The following is a 20844-nucleotide window of genomic DNA, read 5'->3' as shown; positions in this document are numbered from 1 at the left end:
TATATATTAAATTATATATTTACATAAAATCAAATGTACATTTGTTTTCCATTTACAAAAGAAAATTCATAACACCATTTACAGTTACAGATAAAGAAAGAGTCTCAGAGAAGCTAAAATATTTGCCATAGTCAGTAAGTCCTAGAGTTGAGAGTAGACAGGTTTTTTTCTGACTTCAAGTTCAACTTTTCTGTTAATCTGTGGTCAAAGATTGGTTTTCCAATTAGTAGGTAGGCTCTTATATATCAGTTTTTCCTCTAACTTTTTCTGACATCAGACTTCATGTGCTTCAAATCTTTCACTTCTTAATAGCCAGACTGCCATCACCAAAATTCTATAAGCCCTGAAGACTCCTCAAAAAAGAATTCAATGCTAATTTATTCTATTCAAATTTTTGCAATGTGCTTTACCATGAGCAAAACTGCACAAAAACACTTGAGTAGTCTCGGCTGTTTTTTCCCTCTTAAACTTGAACATATCCTAATAATTACTATTTCCAAGCAGTTCTCATTTTAATAGTGAAGCTTCACTCTGGCTGGCATCCGCTCTCGGCCAGACACTTCTGTGATTCTGCAGTCGGGCAGAAGGCTTAATATACAATGATCGCATGTCTTAGACTAGATAAGATACATATGTTCCCTTCTCCTTCGTTTTTAACTTTTTGTCCCTTTTGCTATGTATTTAGTAAAATGACTTAATTTGCACACATTCTCTCCTACAGAGGATCCCACTCTTCCCCTTCTCCATTACTTCCTTATTTCTTTAGGCTCCTTCCTTATTGCCCTCTTGCCTCTTGCCTTGGCCTGTGTTTGCCTTACATCAGAGAGCTTTCCTGTAATGACCAGTGCCTGTCAGTCCAAAACCACGGCTGGGGCAAAGGCCAAGAGTCTTCCCCATGGAGAATGAGGAATAGGGACAATCCTTTTCTCGGAAGAAATGATCTTTCCTGTTAGGCCTCTTCTGTAGAGCATCCTGGCTCTCTGCTCTCAACACTGCTCCTCTATCCAGGAACACACAAGATTTACTAGGTCCAGCATTTGAAATTTGTTCCCTTTCACGCACACAAAAAGTGCCAAATATGTCAAGGATGAAATCAAAGGGCACAGTTGTGTGGTCTCAGCCATAGGCAAGTGTTTTTGCAAAGATGAACTTCCAGAACCTGAACTTGAAAATAAGACAGCAGGAAATTCTGAGCCTATTGCCATAGAGAATGTATAGGGATCGCTTCTGCAGTTCTAGACACTTGCAGGAGCTTCCTTCTTTCTCCTTTCACAGAGTTTATACTATTCTTTAGCACATAGCATGCCATTCTCCCCATTATTTAAACATGATGGACTCATGTGCCAAAGCCATAGTGCAAATGCTATTTGCCTCCTCCTTAGGCAAACAAATAAAATGGAATAACATGTTAAGTGCAAATATGGGCAAGAGGTGTGGTATCCATGGTATCGCAACCCTGCTGTTTGAGACTGCACTCAGTGCAGGACAGCCATATGCTACCAGTCTGTGTATCTATTTCTAGATCAAAATGAAGTCTTGAGATCTCTCTCATTCAATCTGTTCACTGATTATGGTAGCTGACTCGTGTCCCTTTGGAGATGAAGGTGCCACGTTGAGGAGTGTGCCATTTCCACACTCCATCATAAGCCCACCTGACAGACAAAGTTGTTCAATGCTGGGTGCTCATGGAGACATCACCTTAGGTCTCAGGGTCTGAATGTCAGATTTGTAGTTCCATCTTAATTGTCATTTCCAAAGGCCCAAAGTAAAATACATTTCCTAGAGGCCTTGACTTGAGAAATTTCCAGATAGAAAAAATCAGTCAATTCATTTTCCTGCCTTGAGTCTTTTTCCTGTTCTCTTCTTTAAGAAAAGATGGGGAATATAAATAAACATAAAAAATGGTAACTTTCTCAGGACCACATACAAATTGAAAACATTTCCATTATGGCTAAATCTCAAACTACGCCCACATGGCCTTAGGGAATTCTATTTATACAACTGAATGCCTTCATTAAATGTGAACATTTGAATTCTGATCAGATGATTGCATTTCCATAAACATTCTCTATCATCTATCTATCATCTATCAATCAATCTATCTATCTATCTATCTATCTGTCTGTCTATACATTGCATGTCAAAATAGCAATTTAAGCTCAGTTAAAACTTTAAAGTAGGGACATCTGCATTCAAGGAAGTCCTTAATTAAGGTAATAAAATATTGTTTTTCAAAACACAAAGCTAACTATTTTAATAATTATTCTTTTCTTGAAACATATCATAGACATTATTTTCAGTTACATGTATTTCCTAACTTTGCATTAATATGAAATTATACACATTGTAGACAAACCAGAGTATCTCTACATACATAGCATTAAATTAGATAGGTGATGAGAAAGTACACACTATACTCTATGTGTGACCCTATACCTATCTTTTAGAAAGACCATATGGTTTCATCAACATTCTCAGTTATACCAAAGGAGACAGTTTTTATAGTGGTTAAAAACAAGGGCTTTGGGCCGGGTACAGTGGCTCATGCGTGTAATCCCTGCACTTTGGGAGGCCAAGGTGGGTGGATCACCTGAGGCCAGGAGTTTGAGACCAGCCTGGCCAACATGGTGAAATCCCGTCTTTTCTAAAAATACAAAAATTAGCCAGATGTGGTGGCATGTGCTTTTAATCCCAGCTACTTGGGGGACTTAGGCAAGAGGATCGCTTGAACCCAGGAGGCAGAGGCTGCAGTGAGCTGAGATCATGCCACTGCACTTTGACCTGAGCAACCAGAGTGAAACTCCATCTCAAAATAAATAAATAAATAAATAAATAAATAAATAAATAAAAAGGCTTTGAATTAGGATATTATTTTATCACTAGCAGTGTGAACTTGCCTATTGTCTCTGTTTCCTTTAGGATATTTCCATGAAGATATAAAAAGGTCAATTAATATCTCAAATTAGATGTGAATCATAGTCCAAAGAGGTAAAAGTCACTGTTTGCTGCAGTCTTAGAAAGGCAGAAAAACACACAACCAATTGTTCTCTCTAGCCTTCCTCTCCCCACTGAAAATCCCTAATAAAACTTGATTATTTCCTGACTTTGTTATTTTCTTTCCACATCTGTGATCTTGGAGTCATCTCTGACTCCTTTTTCCTTTGGCTTCCACATTCTATTGCTAAAACCTTTTGGTCAGCCAAATGTTTTGCCTTATTAAGAAGTAAGAGGTTAATCTATTTCTTACAACTTCACTGGCTATACCAAACACCAGATCGGTTCTGGAAACATCTCAAAAGCAGGTACTTTGACCTTTTAAATGATTTCAAATTCTTCACAGATCTCAAGAGTTTATTCATCAGAGTGGATGGTCAGTAGGCTCAATTGATAGTTGCAAGTGATGGTCATTTATAACCGTAGGTTGGTGTATACTTAATGTATACTGCAGAGGTTCACTGACTTTGAAACTTAGAAAAAACAAATATTTAACAAAACACATCAATACTATTCATTTTCTTTGCCATTTTGTTGCTGTTTGAGTTAAAGCTCTGTGGACATTTGGGGGTTAGAAAATAGCTCTAAAAGCCACAAAGAGGTCACTAATATTGACAGCTCTGAATCCCTCTGAAAAATAAGCACCTGCTCTTCTTATTTACTGTAATAACAAATGCTTGGTCTTTGTACAGGTCAAACAGGTTTTTTAGATTTTGCAAAAGGTAATTATCCGACGTTAAGACTGTAGCTGTCTTTAGACCTTGGTAATAAGATCTTAATCAAATATTGGGGGCTTCTGATATTATGAGAATACCTTGGCTAAATATTAATGTAGAAAGTTTAGGCCGTGGGAAAGCCTTACTGTAGTACACTTTTATATATTACAGCCATGTTTTCATTTGCAGTGAGCATGAGAAACAAGCTGAAGATGACACCTGGATTGCTACTATTTTACATGCTTAATTATGGCTTGCTGTACAATTATGTCTTGGTTTGCTACTGGGGTGAAAAGCTGGTTAAGCCTATAAAAAATTTAGTAAAACAGAAAGCAAAGGATGTACCTCAGCTGTTTATGTGTTTGCCACTCATATTAGATTGTGAGCAGGAATTCTTGTTAGAAGGAATTACCTTTCTCATATGGTATTCTTAGTGCCTACTCTGATATTTGGCCCATAATGGGTGCTAACAAATGAATGAATGGGTGCTTAGTTTATAACACCCTAAAACACATACACTTTTTGGCTCTACAAGAAATATATATTATTATCTATTGCCCAAATGAAGCAACTCAGGTAAAAATTCTAGAGCTGCATTGTCTGACATGGTAAACACTAAACACGTAGCTATTTATATGCAAATTAAAATTAATAAAAATGAAATAAAATTAAAAATTCAGTTTCTCAGTTGCATAGCAATGTGTTAAGTGCTCAAAAGTCAAATAAGGTTAGCGGCTATCGTAACGAACAGTGGATTGTATTCAGATTAAAAAAACCCCACCATGACAGTATATACATTCCAATATACCTAGGTGATTTTTCCTCCTGGTACCTTAAGGAGTCCCTAGGAGGAACCTATCCACTATACATTTCTTCATCGACCTGTAGGTTTGCAATAGTCTTATAATTCTTCATGGCTCTTCAGGCATTTTTTAATAAATTCAAAACTCTCTGGAGATAAAATGTACTAAACAAGTGGTTGTCACACTTGTGAGTCCTGAATATTCAGATTCTCAGGTGCTACCTGAAAGATCCTGATCCAATAGGTCTGAGGTGTCTTAATGAAGCTACATTTTTAGCAACCTCCCTAGGTGATCTTGATGCAGAGGGCCCAAGGGCAACATACTGAAAAATTGAGCCTATGGATTAAAAGAAATTATATTGTTGCATCACTTATTCAACAAAATATATTGAGTTTCTCTGTGTTATGGGTTTTTTTCTAGGTATTAGTGCTATAAAGGTGAAGAAAGAGAAGGCATCAATAGAAAAGATATTAATGAGTAGTAGCTTTTATAAACTTGTTCTTCCACCAGTCATAGGTACCTTAACCACCATGTCCTGTCCAAACCCGCACCCAGATTTTGCCCAAGTGGCATTTGACATGTGTGCAAAGGAGAGTCTGAGAAGGACTTAGTAGTAGTAGAAGTAGTCATAGAAGAGGAAGAAGAAAAACGAAAAGGAAGAGGAGGAGTAGAGAGAGAAAGGGCAGGAGAGAGGGAGAAGGAGAAGAGAATACAAAGAAATAAGTAAAGAAAGACAAAAGAAGGAAGAAGGAGAGAAGAAAATGTATCTGAGAAATAGGAAGGAAGGAAATGGACACAACTTGGTGACTGAATGTGGGACCAGGCAATAGGCAAGAGGAATGAGTCCGAGATGACATTTAGCTTTCTGTCTTAAGTTGGTAGTTAGTAGGGACATTCACTTAAATAGGCAATACAGGCAGAATAGCAATTTATGGGGAAAGAAGATGGTTCAGTTTTGATATGTTGGACCTGTATGGTGCTTCTGGCACTTCCAAGCAGAGACATCCAGAGGAAGCTGGGTGTACAGTTTTAAAGCTTTAAAGATATAGATTTGGGATGTACCAGTGTTACATGAAGCCTTGGAAATGAATGAAATCATACAGAAAATCATACAGGAGAATAAAACCATTATGTACAGAGAGAGAAGAGAAGGTGTAGAAGGATGAAAATTTGGTGGGCATCAATATTTTGGGCAGTAATTCTTAACCTTTGCGGGTTGATGACATTTCTGATAATCAGAGGATTTCTAGAGAAAGCCAAATTTCACAGACTTACAGAATTTTGTAATTTCCAAGGTGTTGAGACTCCCCTTGTGAACTTCCATAGTTTTCAGGTGTTTAAATGGTGAAAGAGGAAGGGAAGCCCATGAAAGACAGTGAGAAGGGGAATCAAATAGAAGTGGGAAAACCAGATTCCCAACTCATGGAGATTTATTCATCTGACCTAATGCAATGGTAGATACAAACCCTCTAAATGAGCAGGCTGTTTCTCTTATATTTTTGTTCATAAAACTAGGAAAGCAAGAGTGCACATTTAGAAGTAATTTATGGAATTCACTTTTTCTTCATAGCCCCTCACAAATGAATTGAATTTCTCCCTTATTTCATTTTGAGTTTTCTTTCTTTGAGTCCTAGAAACCACAGCTTCGTTAACTTTGGAAAGAGAGATTTTTAGAGTATATGAATAATCCCACAATGATTTTCTTTTCCACATAGGTATAAGATAGGGGAAGGGCAAGGCCAGCATGTATTCGTGTTTTATTAGGATCCCTTCCTTGTATGTCACACATACCTACAGAAGTGATGATAACTGTGAAATGAGTTTCATCTTGCCTGCCGGTTATGTTGTTGTAAGCACAGCACACATAGTCAGTTGTCTTCTGCGCTACTTTCTCAGATGCAACTTCTAAGCGAGGCCCATGCTTAATGATATACGTTGTATTGTCAGTCCTCCTAATCCAGGAGTAGGTGTTGGGGGGATAAGAATCAGCAGAACAGTCAAATAGGATGGCCTCTCCAAGGTCAACAGTAAACACTTCCCCTACTTTTAGCCCTTTATCAGAATTCACTTGAAGTCCATAAGGTCCATCTGCATCAACATAAAAAAAGAAATAGATAAGTAGCATAAGTAATCACAACATAGGTCTTGAGTTTGGGAGAGCTTAGTAGCATTTTACTGTTTTTGAAAGTCTTTATCTTAGAATTGGACGAGCAGGTCCTTGCTTAGACTCCCAATAAATGATGAGGACCTAAATATATTTTATTTTGATATCCATGAAAGTGAAAATTATTTGAGAATTGATTTGAAATAGTGATTTGAACTAATCTGAAATAGTAAAAGCCTGAAACTTCGTATATAATTTTACAAATACTGTCATCATAATTGTGATGCTAAGGTTTTGAGTAATGTATTGATAAATCTACAATCTTGTAGACAAACTCAATCTTTCTGTTCTTGTATGACTAGCTTATTTTTATATGCTGATTTATTTTGTTTTATTATTATTTTTAATTGAGACATGATAATTGTACATATTTATGAGGTACAGTGTGATATTTTGATTGCATGTTTTGATACACATATACAGTGTGTAATGATTAAATCAGTCTAATTAGTACCTCTATCACCTCAAACATTTATTATTTCCTTTTTTCAGGAACATTCAAAGTCTACTGTTGTTGCTGTTTGAAAATACACCATAAATTGCCATTAATTATAGTCACCCTATAGTGCTATAGAACACAAGAACTTATTCCTCGTATCTAGCTGTCCATTAACTATTTTTGTGTCTATTAACCAACTTTTGGCTACCCCCCACCACTCCACCCTTCCCGATCTCTAGTAACTACTATTCTACTCTCTATGTCTATTAGATTAACTTTTTAGTTTCTACACATTAATATTTCTGAAATAGTCATTATACTCGAAAATACTTTTACAACAGATTATGGCCACTATTTTCTCTTTAACAACCATATTTTCGTTATTATCTATTTTTCTTCTCAGTGCTAGGGTAGGCCATAAAAATATTTATAGAAGACATTGTTTCACATGGAACACTGTACAAATAGACATAGGGGTGTTTGGTATTTTTACAACATTTTAACAGTTAAAGAATTTTTTAAATCCTCCCACCCACGCCCCAGCTAAGCTTAGGATTCCATTTGAAAAAAAAAAAAATTACATCTTCCTTATCATTAACTAATATGCATTGATTATCAATAAACTACTTAATCCCCTTGTGTTTTTTCCACGTTGCAGTACTCCTGTAGCATTTTCCCATTTCTATGGTGTTAGGTTGTCAGTAGGTGAAGACACATTTCCCATTGCTTTCTTCAGAGAATAAGGAAAATTTAAAAAATAATCTTCACCTAGATAGGTTTTCTCATTCAGTCTAAATCCTGGCTTATAGTCTAAAAATCTTTGAGTTTTAGGTAGGCTTATGTACACCTTTCAGCTGCTCATTACCAACATTTATTGGATATCTGCCATGAGAAGACACTTTAAGTGCTTATGCAGATAATAATATTTAGTATTTAAAGCAACCACCAGGAGGTAGATGTTATTATTCTAATTTTAAGATGAGGAAATTGATATTTAAACAATTTATTTGCCCATGGTCATATAGCTATTAAATAGCAGAGCTGGGACTCTAAAATATATGCACTTAATCATTCATATTACTTCTCTAAAAAGAAATAAAGTGGTATAACTTTCTATATCATAATAGTTTATTGTTATCTAACTGTAGTACTAGTTCTACAATCAATTACTATCTAATTATATATTAATATTAATTATGTAATCATCCAATCAAGTAATGAATCAAATATTTATTTGAGAGCTGCTAAGTATGAGATAATATATTTAGAATATGGGAGATGGAAGTATAAGACATTCATATTCTCAGGGAATTTACAAACTGGATATGGCTATGGATAGTTTGCTTAGTGATGACCTCATCTTAAAGGCCCTGATTTTTCTTAAAGTATGAGCTATTTATCTCTCCACATGCAGAATAATAGAATGTAGTAACTAAACATTAGGGTAACTGATTTTTTTCAATCATTAGCTAGGCATTCTTTAGAAGTCATTTGAACTTTTTGGGTCTCATTTTCCTCACCTTTTAATATAAAAAGATGGGTTAGAGGACTGATTGCCAAGATTCTTTCTAACCCCTTTGAAACACCAGGATTCTTGCCATGCCATTAAAAGTATGGCCAAAAGTGCAATTACTTTCGCGCCAACCTAGTAAAACCATTTTGGATATTGGCAAACCAATCCCAAGTTCACAAATTCCCAGAGTGGTTCTCTATCATGTCAGCATTTTCTGAACAATCTGCCACTGAGGAGACAAATTTTCTAAGCTATAACAGAAAACGAATATACAAAACAATAGATTAGCTAGAAAGCATAGACTAATCTATGTTTTTTCTAGAGAAAAAGGCATAAGGAGAAATGTGAAGGAACCCTACGGGTTTTTATTAATATACCTGCATGAGGTAAGCCTGCTTTCAGAAAGCAAACAGAAGTTAGTACATTCAATTTAAAGTAATCAGGAACTGAAGGTACAGGATTAAAATAAGGAGAAATTTCTGCCCCTTTCCTGTTACTGTATAAGAAGCCTGTTTCCTCATTTCAGGCTGTGACACAGTCTCAGGTGAAACCACTGTGATAAAAGCTTTAGAACAGTGTGCTATAAAATGGAACTCTTTTATTCTGAATTCCACTAAACAGTAAGTAGTGTAATGGGAACAAAAATTTGTTTTTGCTCACTCAACCAAAATCAATATTGAGATTACTTTGCACATGGTATGATTCTAGGCATAGTGAGGACATCTGAGATATTGATCACATGCTATGTATGGCTATTATCTCAGGCCTTGTGGTTCAGAAGGGATCCTTCATGTTGTCAGCATTGATAGAACATTCGGGAAGGAAAGATCACCAAGCAACGGGCACAGTTATGGTTCACATAGAAGGAAACCAGCAGGAGGAATTTCCTATAGTTTGGAAGAGCAAGAGACCTGAGTCTATGTACAAAAACTAAAGTCTGAGGGTCTTTCTAAGAGTAGAGCAAGGCAGACTTGATAAAGAAGAAAATTTAGGTCTTCATCTTCCCCTGATTTTGGGGTATAGAGAATGGGGCTATGAAAACAAATTGTCTAGTAATTTAATATACATAAAAATGAGTGTTACTCCTTTTCAAGCATGCTGATATTGCTCAAAACTTTTTGGGGAACTCCTCATTTGGAGTTGCCTTAGGACCCTGCCGCATAATGGAGTATTCTCACAAGCAGTAATTCTTCAATTTCAATTTCAGAGGGTGGGTTTAATTTGTAGAGGAAGCCCATACTCATTTAGAGCCAAGGCTGGTAAATAAGGTCAATTACCTAATTTAATAAGATCGTTTAAAATAAAATACCTTTAAAGAAAGTAATCTGATTATCTTAGCTTATCTTCCTTAATCATGTTTATTTTGATTTTGTTACTTCCTCATTTATTGGGTTTCATGATTGGCATAATTTTTTCTCTTCTGTCTGTTTTATTTATATGCTATATCTGGCTCTTCAGAAGCAGCCTCAAATCCCTCGAACTTCCTTGCCCCCACCTCAACACCTCTTCCAACTCTTGAACCTAACACTTTGAAGCATTTCAGTTCCTTGCTTCTGATATGTTTCTTAAAAGGTAACATAGTTTATCTATTTACTTAAGAAATGCATGTTTTTTTTTGTTTTTTTTTTTTTTCAGAAAATCCTAAAATTCAGAGAAGCATAAAGATGAAAAGAAAGTCATTTGTAATTTTATTGCTCAGAGAACCAATATCCTCATTTCATGGATGATTTTCAAGTCCTTCTTTAACGCATCTTTTTCTCTCTCTCTTTACCACACATGCACACAAATCTAACTACATCTCACACTCTATATGTTGCTTACAATCTACTTTCTTCTGACTCTACTATGAAGTTATTTCCTTTATCATTAGAACTCCAGGCTGACTATCCTGCTACTTGGAGGGGCAGCCTAGTACCTTATTCAAGTGAATGGGCCATCCAATTGGAGATATTTGGAGTGATTCAACTAGAGTGACCTCTGATACTGAAGATGAAAGCAGAAGGATAATTCCATTTTGACTTTGGATTATGGTTTACTTTCTTGCCTTTGGCAGAGAACTCCCAATAGAAATGAACCCTTTGCCTTGGGGATGGCTGTTTACTAAATGACTTGTAAAATCACATATCATCTGTTCTCTTTAACAATTTATGACTGTGTGGGAACAGTACCTAAATTTACATCATGATGCTGTTTGCCGCCCTGCTTGGGAACAGATGGTAAGTATTTACTGTGAATGACCTTTTATTTTCCCTTTAATTTTTATCACTTAGCGCTCTCCACTGCAGCATTGCCATATGTTGCACACAAAATGCAGTGGTTACTGGATTATTATTTACAACTGGAGCTTGAAGGCATATCATGAACTGCAAGTAGATACTTGTCTGAGTTATTGGTTTGACATTGTAGTCCACCAAGGCCAATACCAGATTATGACATCACAACCTCATAAGTATGTAGTCAGTCTTAATAGATTTTGTTATACTTTTTCAGCCAAAATAAAAATTAGTTCCTACTTTCATGAAAAAACCCTTCATGGAAACAGTGCCTTTAGAAAACAGAATAGTTGATTTTGCTAAAGGTCACGAAAAAAAGTGCCAAAGCACTATAATGAAGAAGCTGTCATCTTATAATGGGAATTTAGCCTTTTTACAGCATCATCAAGTAACACTAGAATCTAAAAGGGATATGAAGAAAGATAATCTGTTCCATTTTAGTCCAGTTCAAGAAACTATTGATTTCTTAATCTCTGTCAGCTATTGCCCTATGGATACAAAGATGAAGAATGCAGAACTCTGGTTTGGGTTTGTGGTGTTCATGAGAGTCAGGGAAAATAGAATGCAGAGAGGACCAGGAATGAGAGTGCCTAGGATGCTGAAGGAGCACAATGAACCTGTTAGTGACACTGAGGTGGTGAGACAAGCGGAGGCAGGCAAACCTTTCTGGAAAGGATAATGTCATGAAGGAAGAAGAAGGTAACCAGATGAAGAAAGAGAAGTGTGAATAACACCAACCAAGGCACATATTCCCAGCTTGCAGGGAATGATAAAGATTGTAAACATTTGGATGCCACATCAACAGATAGGATATACAACCAATCTTCAGATGACAGTATACATTTTATTTAATCTTTGTTACTCAAAAGCAACAAAACCAACCAACCAAAACAAAAACAGAGCTAAAATAGTGACAGCAAGAAAAATTATTAAATTAATGGGTCTGGGTTGTGTTTATACGTATTATATGGTAGGTAGTAACTGTTTAGCACAAATAAGAACCTGATGTTTGATTTTTAAAATCAAATAATCTATAAAGGAATGAGTCCATAAATGAATAAATAAATGAACGAATATCAATAAGATAAGATGTTGACCAAGTGAAGGATTCGGCATTTGAATGTAAAAATAGTGAAGACAAAAATTAGTAATGCAATGTTCACAATTAGCGATTAACAAGAGTCAAAATCTTTCTTAAGCCATGTAGATAATTCATCTTTCCAATGTGTAAATGGAACCCACATTTGTAAATTTTCTGAATGTTCTTCTTTCTATTATCTGTCATTACTCTTTGCATGTGATAGATGTTTCTCTGTGAGATTTTCATACATAATGTTTAAAATAATGTAAAGAAGAAAGTTCAAACTGTCAGCAAATGATAGATTCTGTGAAGTGTGAACTTACTCAAATTGGGGTATTCTTATTCTTTCAAATAACATCATGAAGGAAAGAAGCCTTAGGAGCCTAAAGCATAATGTTTAACATTTGCAGGTTTGATTATGGTTTTCTTTCCCATTTTTATATTTTCCACACTATGTATCACAGCATATTCTGTGATAATAATGAGATTGGTGCATAGACTTGCACATGTTGAAAGAAAGATCTTATTTTCATTTTTCCAGATTAATATGAACTGTATAGCAAAACAAAAGTATATTTCAAAAATGATATTTGCATGTGCCTGTAATTGCTTAAGCAATTTTCCACAGGATTTTTTCATTTAAATCTATGGCTAGAGTTTAAAGATAGGCAGGTAGGGATGGAAAGACATACAGATAAAGAGCTAGAAGAAATAATTGATGTAAAGAAAATATTTTACTAGAGAAAAATAAAGTATGTTAAATTCAGGAATGGTAATATTTGGAGAGGAAAAAAGTTCTTCTCAAGGTATTTATCAGTTTCTTCATTGCAGCCTCTGCATTGTTCTGGGTTCTTGAAATTGAGATTCTTGCATTCCACTGGGAATGAGGTCACACAATGGACTGAATCACGAAGTACAACCTGAGTGGCCCCTGGCCAGTATTTCAACTTGATCTTTAAGAAATAGGGTTGTGCTAGTAGACATGTTTCATACAAGACAGTGCCTAGGAGGTATGATTAGAACTATGAACTACAATAATGGTAAAAGCCAAATGACATCTGGTACTTATATTCTCTGTGACTATCCTGGGAGATATTCTCAGAAAACAACAACAACAAAAAACTCATGAGTTAAAAAAAAATAAACTTACAATATATGATGGGCATAATGATATCACTTTCCATTTCACTGACAGGGTTCCTCACCAGGCAGCTGTAATTCCCAATGTCTTCCTTGGTCACTGGAGCAATATGAAGGGTATTGTTTTGGGGAGAAAAGGAGTAGGTAGAGCTGGTGTGGGCAGGTCTCCCATTTTTTAGCCACTGGTAAACTAGCCGAGTGCCCCCTTCCACCTGGCATGTCAGGGTCATGTTCCCCACATACTCCACGGACCCAGAGGGAGGATGAATCTGCACCACTGGCTTTGTGACAGGATCTGCAATATTAAGAGAGATAGGAATGATTTTTTCTTCTCATTGAATTATAATAAAACCTTATGAGGTCTTTCCAATATGAAGTCCTGGAGAAATTATTCCAGCATTTTACACTGTAAATGTAGACTGCTCAGGTAATAACTAAAGAAGAGAAGAGAATAAAAAGCCAGGGAAAATGCAAAATGTCAAAATATGAGAATATCCTTTATAGTAAGAGATAACCAAATTCCAGAACTTACTTTTCAAGGATGATCTAATGAAGCCCTTTACTTTATAGGTGGCTGAGAATGGAATGCCAGCTTCCTTATTTCCTGTTCATTGTGCTTTTACCAACACCATAAAGGTACACTTTCCCAGGCAAAATTTATATGGTTATTCCCCTCTGTTGACTTGTCCTAATGTCCCAATAGCAGCTGATTGGGATAGATGTGGTGAACTCAAATTTCTATCATCTGCAAAATATACGGCTAATATATACTATACTTTTGGGAAACTGAGGGATAGTTTTAGCAAATCACATATGTACAATTATTCTTTCTATGTATGTCATGAAGCAATTATAAACTTTAATTGCTTTGCATTTGTGTTGTAACATTATGTTAGTCACTTTAACAAACCAGAGCCTGCATTTCAACACTGACTTAGTCTGAAAGTAGGATAAAATATATTCTTGGGCTTTTATCAAATTAGAGAAAAAAATACAAATCCAATAGAAATTCCTGTTGGAAAGTCAAGTGGTAGGAAAATAGTCTTAGTTCATCATCTGACACACAGTAGGCTCTTAATATTTGTCAAAGTAAATTTCCAAAAATGAGTAAATATTTTCTCTCTGAATTTTAACTGTAAAGTTGATGGATTATATAATCATGGTAGAATCATGTAAGAATCTGCAACCACTTTTGGCAATTTTCTTTAATCACTGAAGTTCTTGACTTAATTGATAAAAACAGTGGCTTGCCCAGAGTCACACAGCAGTCAGTGGCAAAATGAAGAGGGCTTCACATCTGGTAATGTTTCTCTTCTGCATTTTGGAGAGGGTTGTATTTAATAATCCCCTTCTATGTATGACTACAGGACACAGAGAGAGTAGGATGATACATAAGTGAGAGATGATTGTGTCCAATGTTTATACTTCAATTTCCTGTCAAGCTTTTAATTAGGGTCGATGCATCTTCCTCAGGTAGATTTATTTTGACTTGTGCTCATATTTTTGTACACTAGAAAATGTGCATTAGAGAACAAACTGACCAAATTCTCCATCCCAGAGAAGATAGAAGAAAGTGAAAGAGAAAGGAGGTCGAAAGGTAACTTATAGGGGAACCGAGTAGTTCTGAAGCCTCTAGCACTTTTCAAGGAGGGTGTAATCAACTGGCTCATCTATTTAATTTAATCCTTCATTTTCCCTGGCAAGAACAAAAGATTGGGAAAAGCTTTATGTTCATGATATTATGATTTAAAAAGAAAAACAAATTGTGTACATTTAATATGCAGAAAAAGCTTTTATTTCAAATGCACCTGTGTGTGGAACTGTAAGTGGTATGAGATAAATAGGTAACACATCAACAGTCTTGTATGAGAAGAACCAATCATTAGAATAGTCACTGGTATTGTGATCATTCCTTTGCTTAAAACAGTATAACTCAGACGAAGAAGTTTTTCTTCTGAGAAGAATTTTGGCACAGGCCCTAAAACCCTATTGAGGCTTTACTAAGTTTTTGGTTGCATTTTCCTAAGCAGATTTAACTTTATTACTAATTAACAAGAAAGGATATTATATTAGGAGGGAGACAGGACACCATACAGGAAATCTTCATGGAAACTCCCTTTAGATCTCTCTTTTGTTTTTCCCCACAATTGCTCTATAGGCATTTGCTTTTACCTTCTGCATCTTCACTCCCCTGAAGTCTCCCCAGTCTCCTCTCTGGCCACTCATTTACTCCACAGATAGTTGCTGAATCTACTAGCGATCAGCAAAGGTTTTAAGCACTGAGGACAAAGCAGCAAATAATACAAAGTCCCTGCTCCCAGGGACCTCATATTCTAGGTGGGGAAGAGAAACAATAAACAAATAAAAATCTATAATATGCCCGGGTAGTAATAAATGCTATGAAAAAGAGAGAAGCAGAATTGGAGATAGAGAGTGACTCTCTCTCTCTCTCTCTCTCTCTCTCTCTCTCTCTCTCCTTCTCTCTGTCTCTCTCTCTCTTTTCTCAGTGTGTGTGTGTGTGTGTGTGTTTGGGGAAGTGAGATTATGTTTTATATAGCGTGGTCAGTAAAGAATTCACAGACAAAGTGACATTTGAGCTGAGACCTAAAGGAAATGAGGGGAGCATGCTAGTATCTTGGAGAAAAGCTGTCTAGGTAGAGCAAACAGCAAGTACAAAGGCCCTGAGGAATGAGTGTGTTTTGGCCTGTTCCAGAAGGAGCATGGAGGCCAGCATGGCCAGAACCAAGTGAGTGAGGGGGATACAGATAGGAAAATGGGGTCAGGTAGGCGCTGGGTATGTGGGGCATTGCAAATTGTTAATACTTTGACTTATACTCTGAGTGAGATAGAAGCAATGGGAGGATTTGAAGCTGAAGGAGGCAGGAATAGAAGCAGGGAGAGTAGATGGAAAAGCTATCAGGATAGTTCAGGCCACGGCCGATTATGGTATTGAGTGGGGCAGTACTGGGGGGTGGTAAGTGGTTGGAAATTGTCTATATTTTCAAGGTAAAGCCAATAGGCTTTCCTGTGGACTGGATGTAGGATGTGAGAAAAAGAGGTCAACGGTGACTGCAAGGTTTTGGCTGGAGCAATTGATAGAATGGAATTCATATTTATAAAAATGGGGAATACTGTCAAATAAACAGGTGTAGAGAGAAAAAATCAGAAGTTGGGCTTTGGGCACAGTATATTTTGCGTATGTCACTCACTTCAATAAGGAAAACAAGTGTCTGAAAGTTAGCTGACCCCACTGCCCCTCAGAGGACATTTTCAGGCATGTCCATGGTCCCTAAGCATCATTCCTGCACAAGTCTCATCCTCTTCCAAACAGTGTACTGAAACAAAAATCTTCATGACAAAAATAGGGCTCTTCCCAGGGTATAGTCTATTGTTGAGAAAATAAGATTTTCTCCATCTCATCAAATTAGCAACATTATACTTGATAGTTCCCAGGCAAACAAACAATAAGTTATATGTAGTGCTTGATTACCTACTGCTAGGCACTAGGTATATCTCTTACATGCATGTCTTATTTAATCTTCAGAAAGCCTTGTGAGGTAGATAATGTCATTAGTGCCATGAGACATTGAGGCTTTGAGGATTAATTGATTTGTGCAAAGTTGTGAAGCCAGGATCTAAAGCAAAGGTATTTTAGTCTCCTGAGCCTTTCCTAACTACCATACTAGATTGCTACCCACATACACTCACAGGGGACTCACCATCAACCGTGACTTGTATCTTCTGACTGGAGGATAGAGTTCCATTTCCCTGAATGTTGACCTTCACAATGTAATTGCCTTCATCAGAGAACTGCAGTGGGTTGATAAGCAGAGAGGCATTGGGTGGCATCATGGTGAACTTGTGTTGGTATTCCAAGTCAGGAACCACAGACTTATTCACAGAGCCCAGTAAGTATTTGGGCATCGTGTGGGGTCTCTCAAATAGCCATATGATCTGGATGTCTGATGCTGGAGTGTGGAAGCCATAGTGGACGGGTAGGTAGAGGGCCTGACCTCTGATGCCATGGACAGTGTGTGATGGCACTGTCACCTTCAGCCCCGAGCAAGCACCTGTTGCAAAGGAAAGGAAAGTTGTGAAGAACTTGAGCCACATTTCACACTCTAAAGGGGCAACTGCAGAGAGAACCTGATCAGGTGATAATCCTTTTCAAAGAAGAGTGGCTTCTAGGTACTGACTATTCTAGTACGGGTTACATATAGAGGTAAATATTTGTCTCTGAAACTTTCCGCACTTTAAAAACTCCACCCAAAGACTGTGCTGATTGCACAAGATAAAAAGGAAAAGCAGAAGTTATTTTCTGATTGCTACAGAATAATGGGAAAAGGAGAACTAAGAAAGTTTACTACTTCTAAAGTCCAATGAAACCATTAAAACATTTGGAACTATGACTATATTAATGTCTGCCATAGCATATCATAATCTAACCATGTGATGTGAGAAATACTAGGGGCTATTTCCTCCTAACATTTTCCCTTAAAGCCGTATGAAATGACTGAATATTCCATTATTGGAAGTTCTTCCCTTTAGCCAAATGCTTGCCAAATGCAAATATCCCAAGGAGACTGGTATTAAACCATTGTCAGTCACGACCAGTTATTTCCACCCAGAACAGGCATCTGGTTGGTGTATTTGAGAAACAGCAAGAGGCAGGTACAGATGGAGCACAGTGGAGGAGGAGGAGCATGATAAGATATGAGGTCAGTGAGGTGGCTGTGACAGACTGGCAGGACCTTAGGATCATGGGAAAAACTCTGGCAATTTTACTCTAAGATGGAGATGCAATAGGAGTTTCATGAACAGAAAAGGGCTATGATTTTTCTTATGTTTTATTAGACCTAGTCTAGCTGCTGTGAGAATACACTGGAATAGAGCTACAGCAGGAACAGGGAGAACACATAGGAGATGACTGCAATGTAATAGGCCAGAGACAACTGTGCTGGAGACTAGGGTGTTAATAAAAGACGTTTTGGAAAAAGACTGATCGTGACAAAAGGATTTGCTGATACTTTGAGGGTGTCAGAAACAAAGAGGATGCCAAACTTCTTGACTTGGACCAGCTAGAAGAAAGGAATTGCAGTAAATAAATTAATCATGGGGAAGACTGTGGGGAGAATAATTTTTTGTGGGGAAGACGAGGATTCCGTTTTGGGCATGTTCATTTTGAGATGCCCATTAGATATCCAAGAGGCAAAGTTGTGAAATTCTGGTTAATGAGAATTTAAGAGAGAATGAGGGACCTGGAGGGCCCTGGGGCATGGAGCTCTGCCCAGTGGAGAGCTCTGGGCAGTGCTGGGGATTTTGGGGCCTATGCATTCACCGCTGTATCTTCAGGTTTCTTCCCAGTTTCTGGCAACTGGAGATTTCCCCATCTTACCTTAAGCCATGATATATTATTTTATGTTATTTAGCATTTCTATGTATTTGCGGGGGGTAGAGAGTCTTCCTTAGCTCAGGTTACCATGTTGCTGGAAGCTCTTTGCTTCAAAATCCTCATATTAAAAGGGGCAATATGATACCTACATCATAGGAACATTTGACATAGTAGAGAGTGAGAGAAATTTAAATGTGGAATATTTTGAATGATGAGAGAAAAAATAGACAACAGAAAAGAAACTATAGACAATGAGTATAGACAACACTTTTTGGGGAGTTTTGCTGTGAAGAGGAGCAGAGAGATGGGGCAGAGGCTGGAGAAAGATAAAAAATGAAATCAAGAGAGTTTTCTGCTACTGGGAATGTTCCACTGGAAAGGAAAATGTTGATGAGGCAGAATAGAGAAGGGTGAAAGTGGAATAAAATCCTTAAGCGGGTGAGAAGAGATGGAAATTAGATATAAGTACTTTACAATTTTAAATTTCTCAAATGCAAAATGTTTATCCTCTTTGATCACTTCCCCTTTTTCATTTTTTTCTACATTTTTTTCGTTTCATTCTACTAGAAAGGGAGTGTTTAAGCTTCATCCAAGTCATGTCATGAAAGGTCATCAATATTAAAAAGGGAAAGGTAGAAATGTCTGTTTGCCTTTTGTGATTTTTTTTCTTGGAAAAACTCAAAGACGTAGGCCTGCTCCTATGAAGAATCCAGTTCTACCAACAGTAAATTTATCTCCTTCCTTCCCAGAGTGGAGGTAGGAGCAAAGATTCCCACAGTTTGGGCCTTTGGCTAGTTATTAGTAGAGAGTGAAACTCTGGGGTTGGCGAGAAGTTAGAGCAAAGAATCCAAGAGGAGAAAACACCAAAGAGGAGGATAGTTGGTTAGAGGGAGAAGAGACTCCTAGATTCTCAACTGAAACTTACCGTATGGACTGAAAAGCAGATAACTGTAAGAGAAACATAAAGACATGTCTTATTGTCTCCTTTGCCTCTGTGTGTTTTTGTGATTAACTTCTAAGATTTTTTTCTTCTGATAATGGACCTACTTGCACACTTTGGTGATTGGTCCATAACAAAGGAATTACAAAGATGAGAATTCCTTTCTGTATTCTTTTCTGCCAAGTGTAAGACTATTAAATCTGGAATTTTTCCTAATCTAAGTGATTAGAAGAAGAGAAAACTGGGTGCTGGGAATTCTAAAGAGGAGATAAAGTGGATTGCAGAAAGGAAGTAGTGGTTTTCGCAAGGAAACAGTAGGAGAGAGAAAGAAGGATGGGAGAGTAAATCTATGTCTCAAAATTACTGATGTCTATGATATGTGAAGCAGAGGCTGACAGTGGCGGTGAACCTCTTAAAGTCATAGATTTAGTAAGACATTGGGCATTTGAATGGGAGATCAGCACAGGAAAAGATTCCTCTTTGTCTATCTGTTTCTGCACAAAACAAAATGCATTTATATGCCTTTCATTGAAGTTGAAGATAGGCGGTTCCTAACAAGTTCCTGGTAAGCAACAATTAAAAAAAATAGGTTTAGTACCTGTTATTACTAACTTAAGATATGTAAATTGGAACTTTCACTGATTAAGTGTGTTGCTCCCTCCTTTTTATATTTTTTTAATTGGGTAAATATGAAAATATTTACAAGGGTTTCATGGCTCACTACTGATCTTAGACTCCCATGTTCTATGTCCGCCACTTGCAAATAGCCCTAAAATAATGATTTTCAAGCACCTATTCTCTTAACTTGAAGATTACTGTTTGTTTTTTAATAAAGTTAAAGATCTACTGAAATATGAAGTCCTAGTAAAGGACACATACTTGGGGTAAAATGGTGGGTGATTGGTCGGTTATGTGACCTTAAATAAGTCATTTTCATTCTCAGACTCAGTTTTCTCGTATGTGAATAGGAGGTAATACTGAATAAGGTGTAAGGCCTTTCTCAACTCTCTTAATTTTATGTTCTTGACATCCTGAGATGCTTTTCTAAGGGTAACAGCTACCTGTATTTGAAGGTGAAGGGCCCAGAGGGTTTTGACAGGATCCAAATTGAGAGAGGGCCTAACTAATTTTGAAGAATTGAGTCTCAGTTTTTGGTCTATTTACTAAGTCGTCAATACTTGGAAATCCTTTAATAAAACAGCAATTCTGTGTTTTTTTTTACAAAGAAATCAAGGGGAATGATGGAAGTCCGTATAATTGCCTTGGGAGTGCACTGGAAAAAGCTGCACCACTGCTAATAGGGAGCAGTTTTGTCATGGATGTACTGGTTCACTTAGGACATTTCACAACACAGCCTAGAAACCACCAGTAGGCTGAGAAGGTCTGAAT

At 37.0% G+C, this 20844-nt stretch overlaps 1 protein-coding gene across 2 annotated transcripts in view; it reads right to left on the bottom strand.

Moving 5' to 3' along the window:
• Nucleotides 1–17331, bottom strand: part of HEPACAM2 (HEPACAM family member 2) — a 31165-nt gene extending 13834 nt beyond the window's left edge. For both annotated transcript variants that reach the window (XM_017870300.1, XM_017870299.1), the window contains exons 1-3: nt 16843–17331; nt 13134–13418; nt 6301–6601 (exon numbers count right to left, since the gene is read on the bottom strand). In XM_017870300.1, the coding sequence (XP_017725789.1) occupies nt 6301–6601; nt 13134–13418; nt 16843–17236 (980 nt within the window). In that variant the 5' untranslated portion in view covers nt 17237–17331. The remainder of the gene's footprint in view (nt 1–6300; nt 6602–13133; nt 13419–16842) is intronic.
• Between the last annotated feature and the right edge of the window lie 3513 nt (nt 17332–20844).

The sequence above is a fragment of the Rhinopithecus bieti genome, unplaced genomic scaffold (genome assembly GCF_001698545.2).
Source record: "Rhinopithecus bieti isolate Rb0 unplaced genomic scaffold, ASM169854v2 scaffold_5191, whole genome shotgun sequence".
Lineage (NCBI taxonomy): Eukaryota > Metazoa > Chordata > Mammalia > Primates > Cercopithecidae > Rhinopithecus > Rhinopithecus bieti.
Note: the sequence above shows the minus strand (reverse complement) of the source record. Positions and strands in the feature narration are given on the sequence as shown.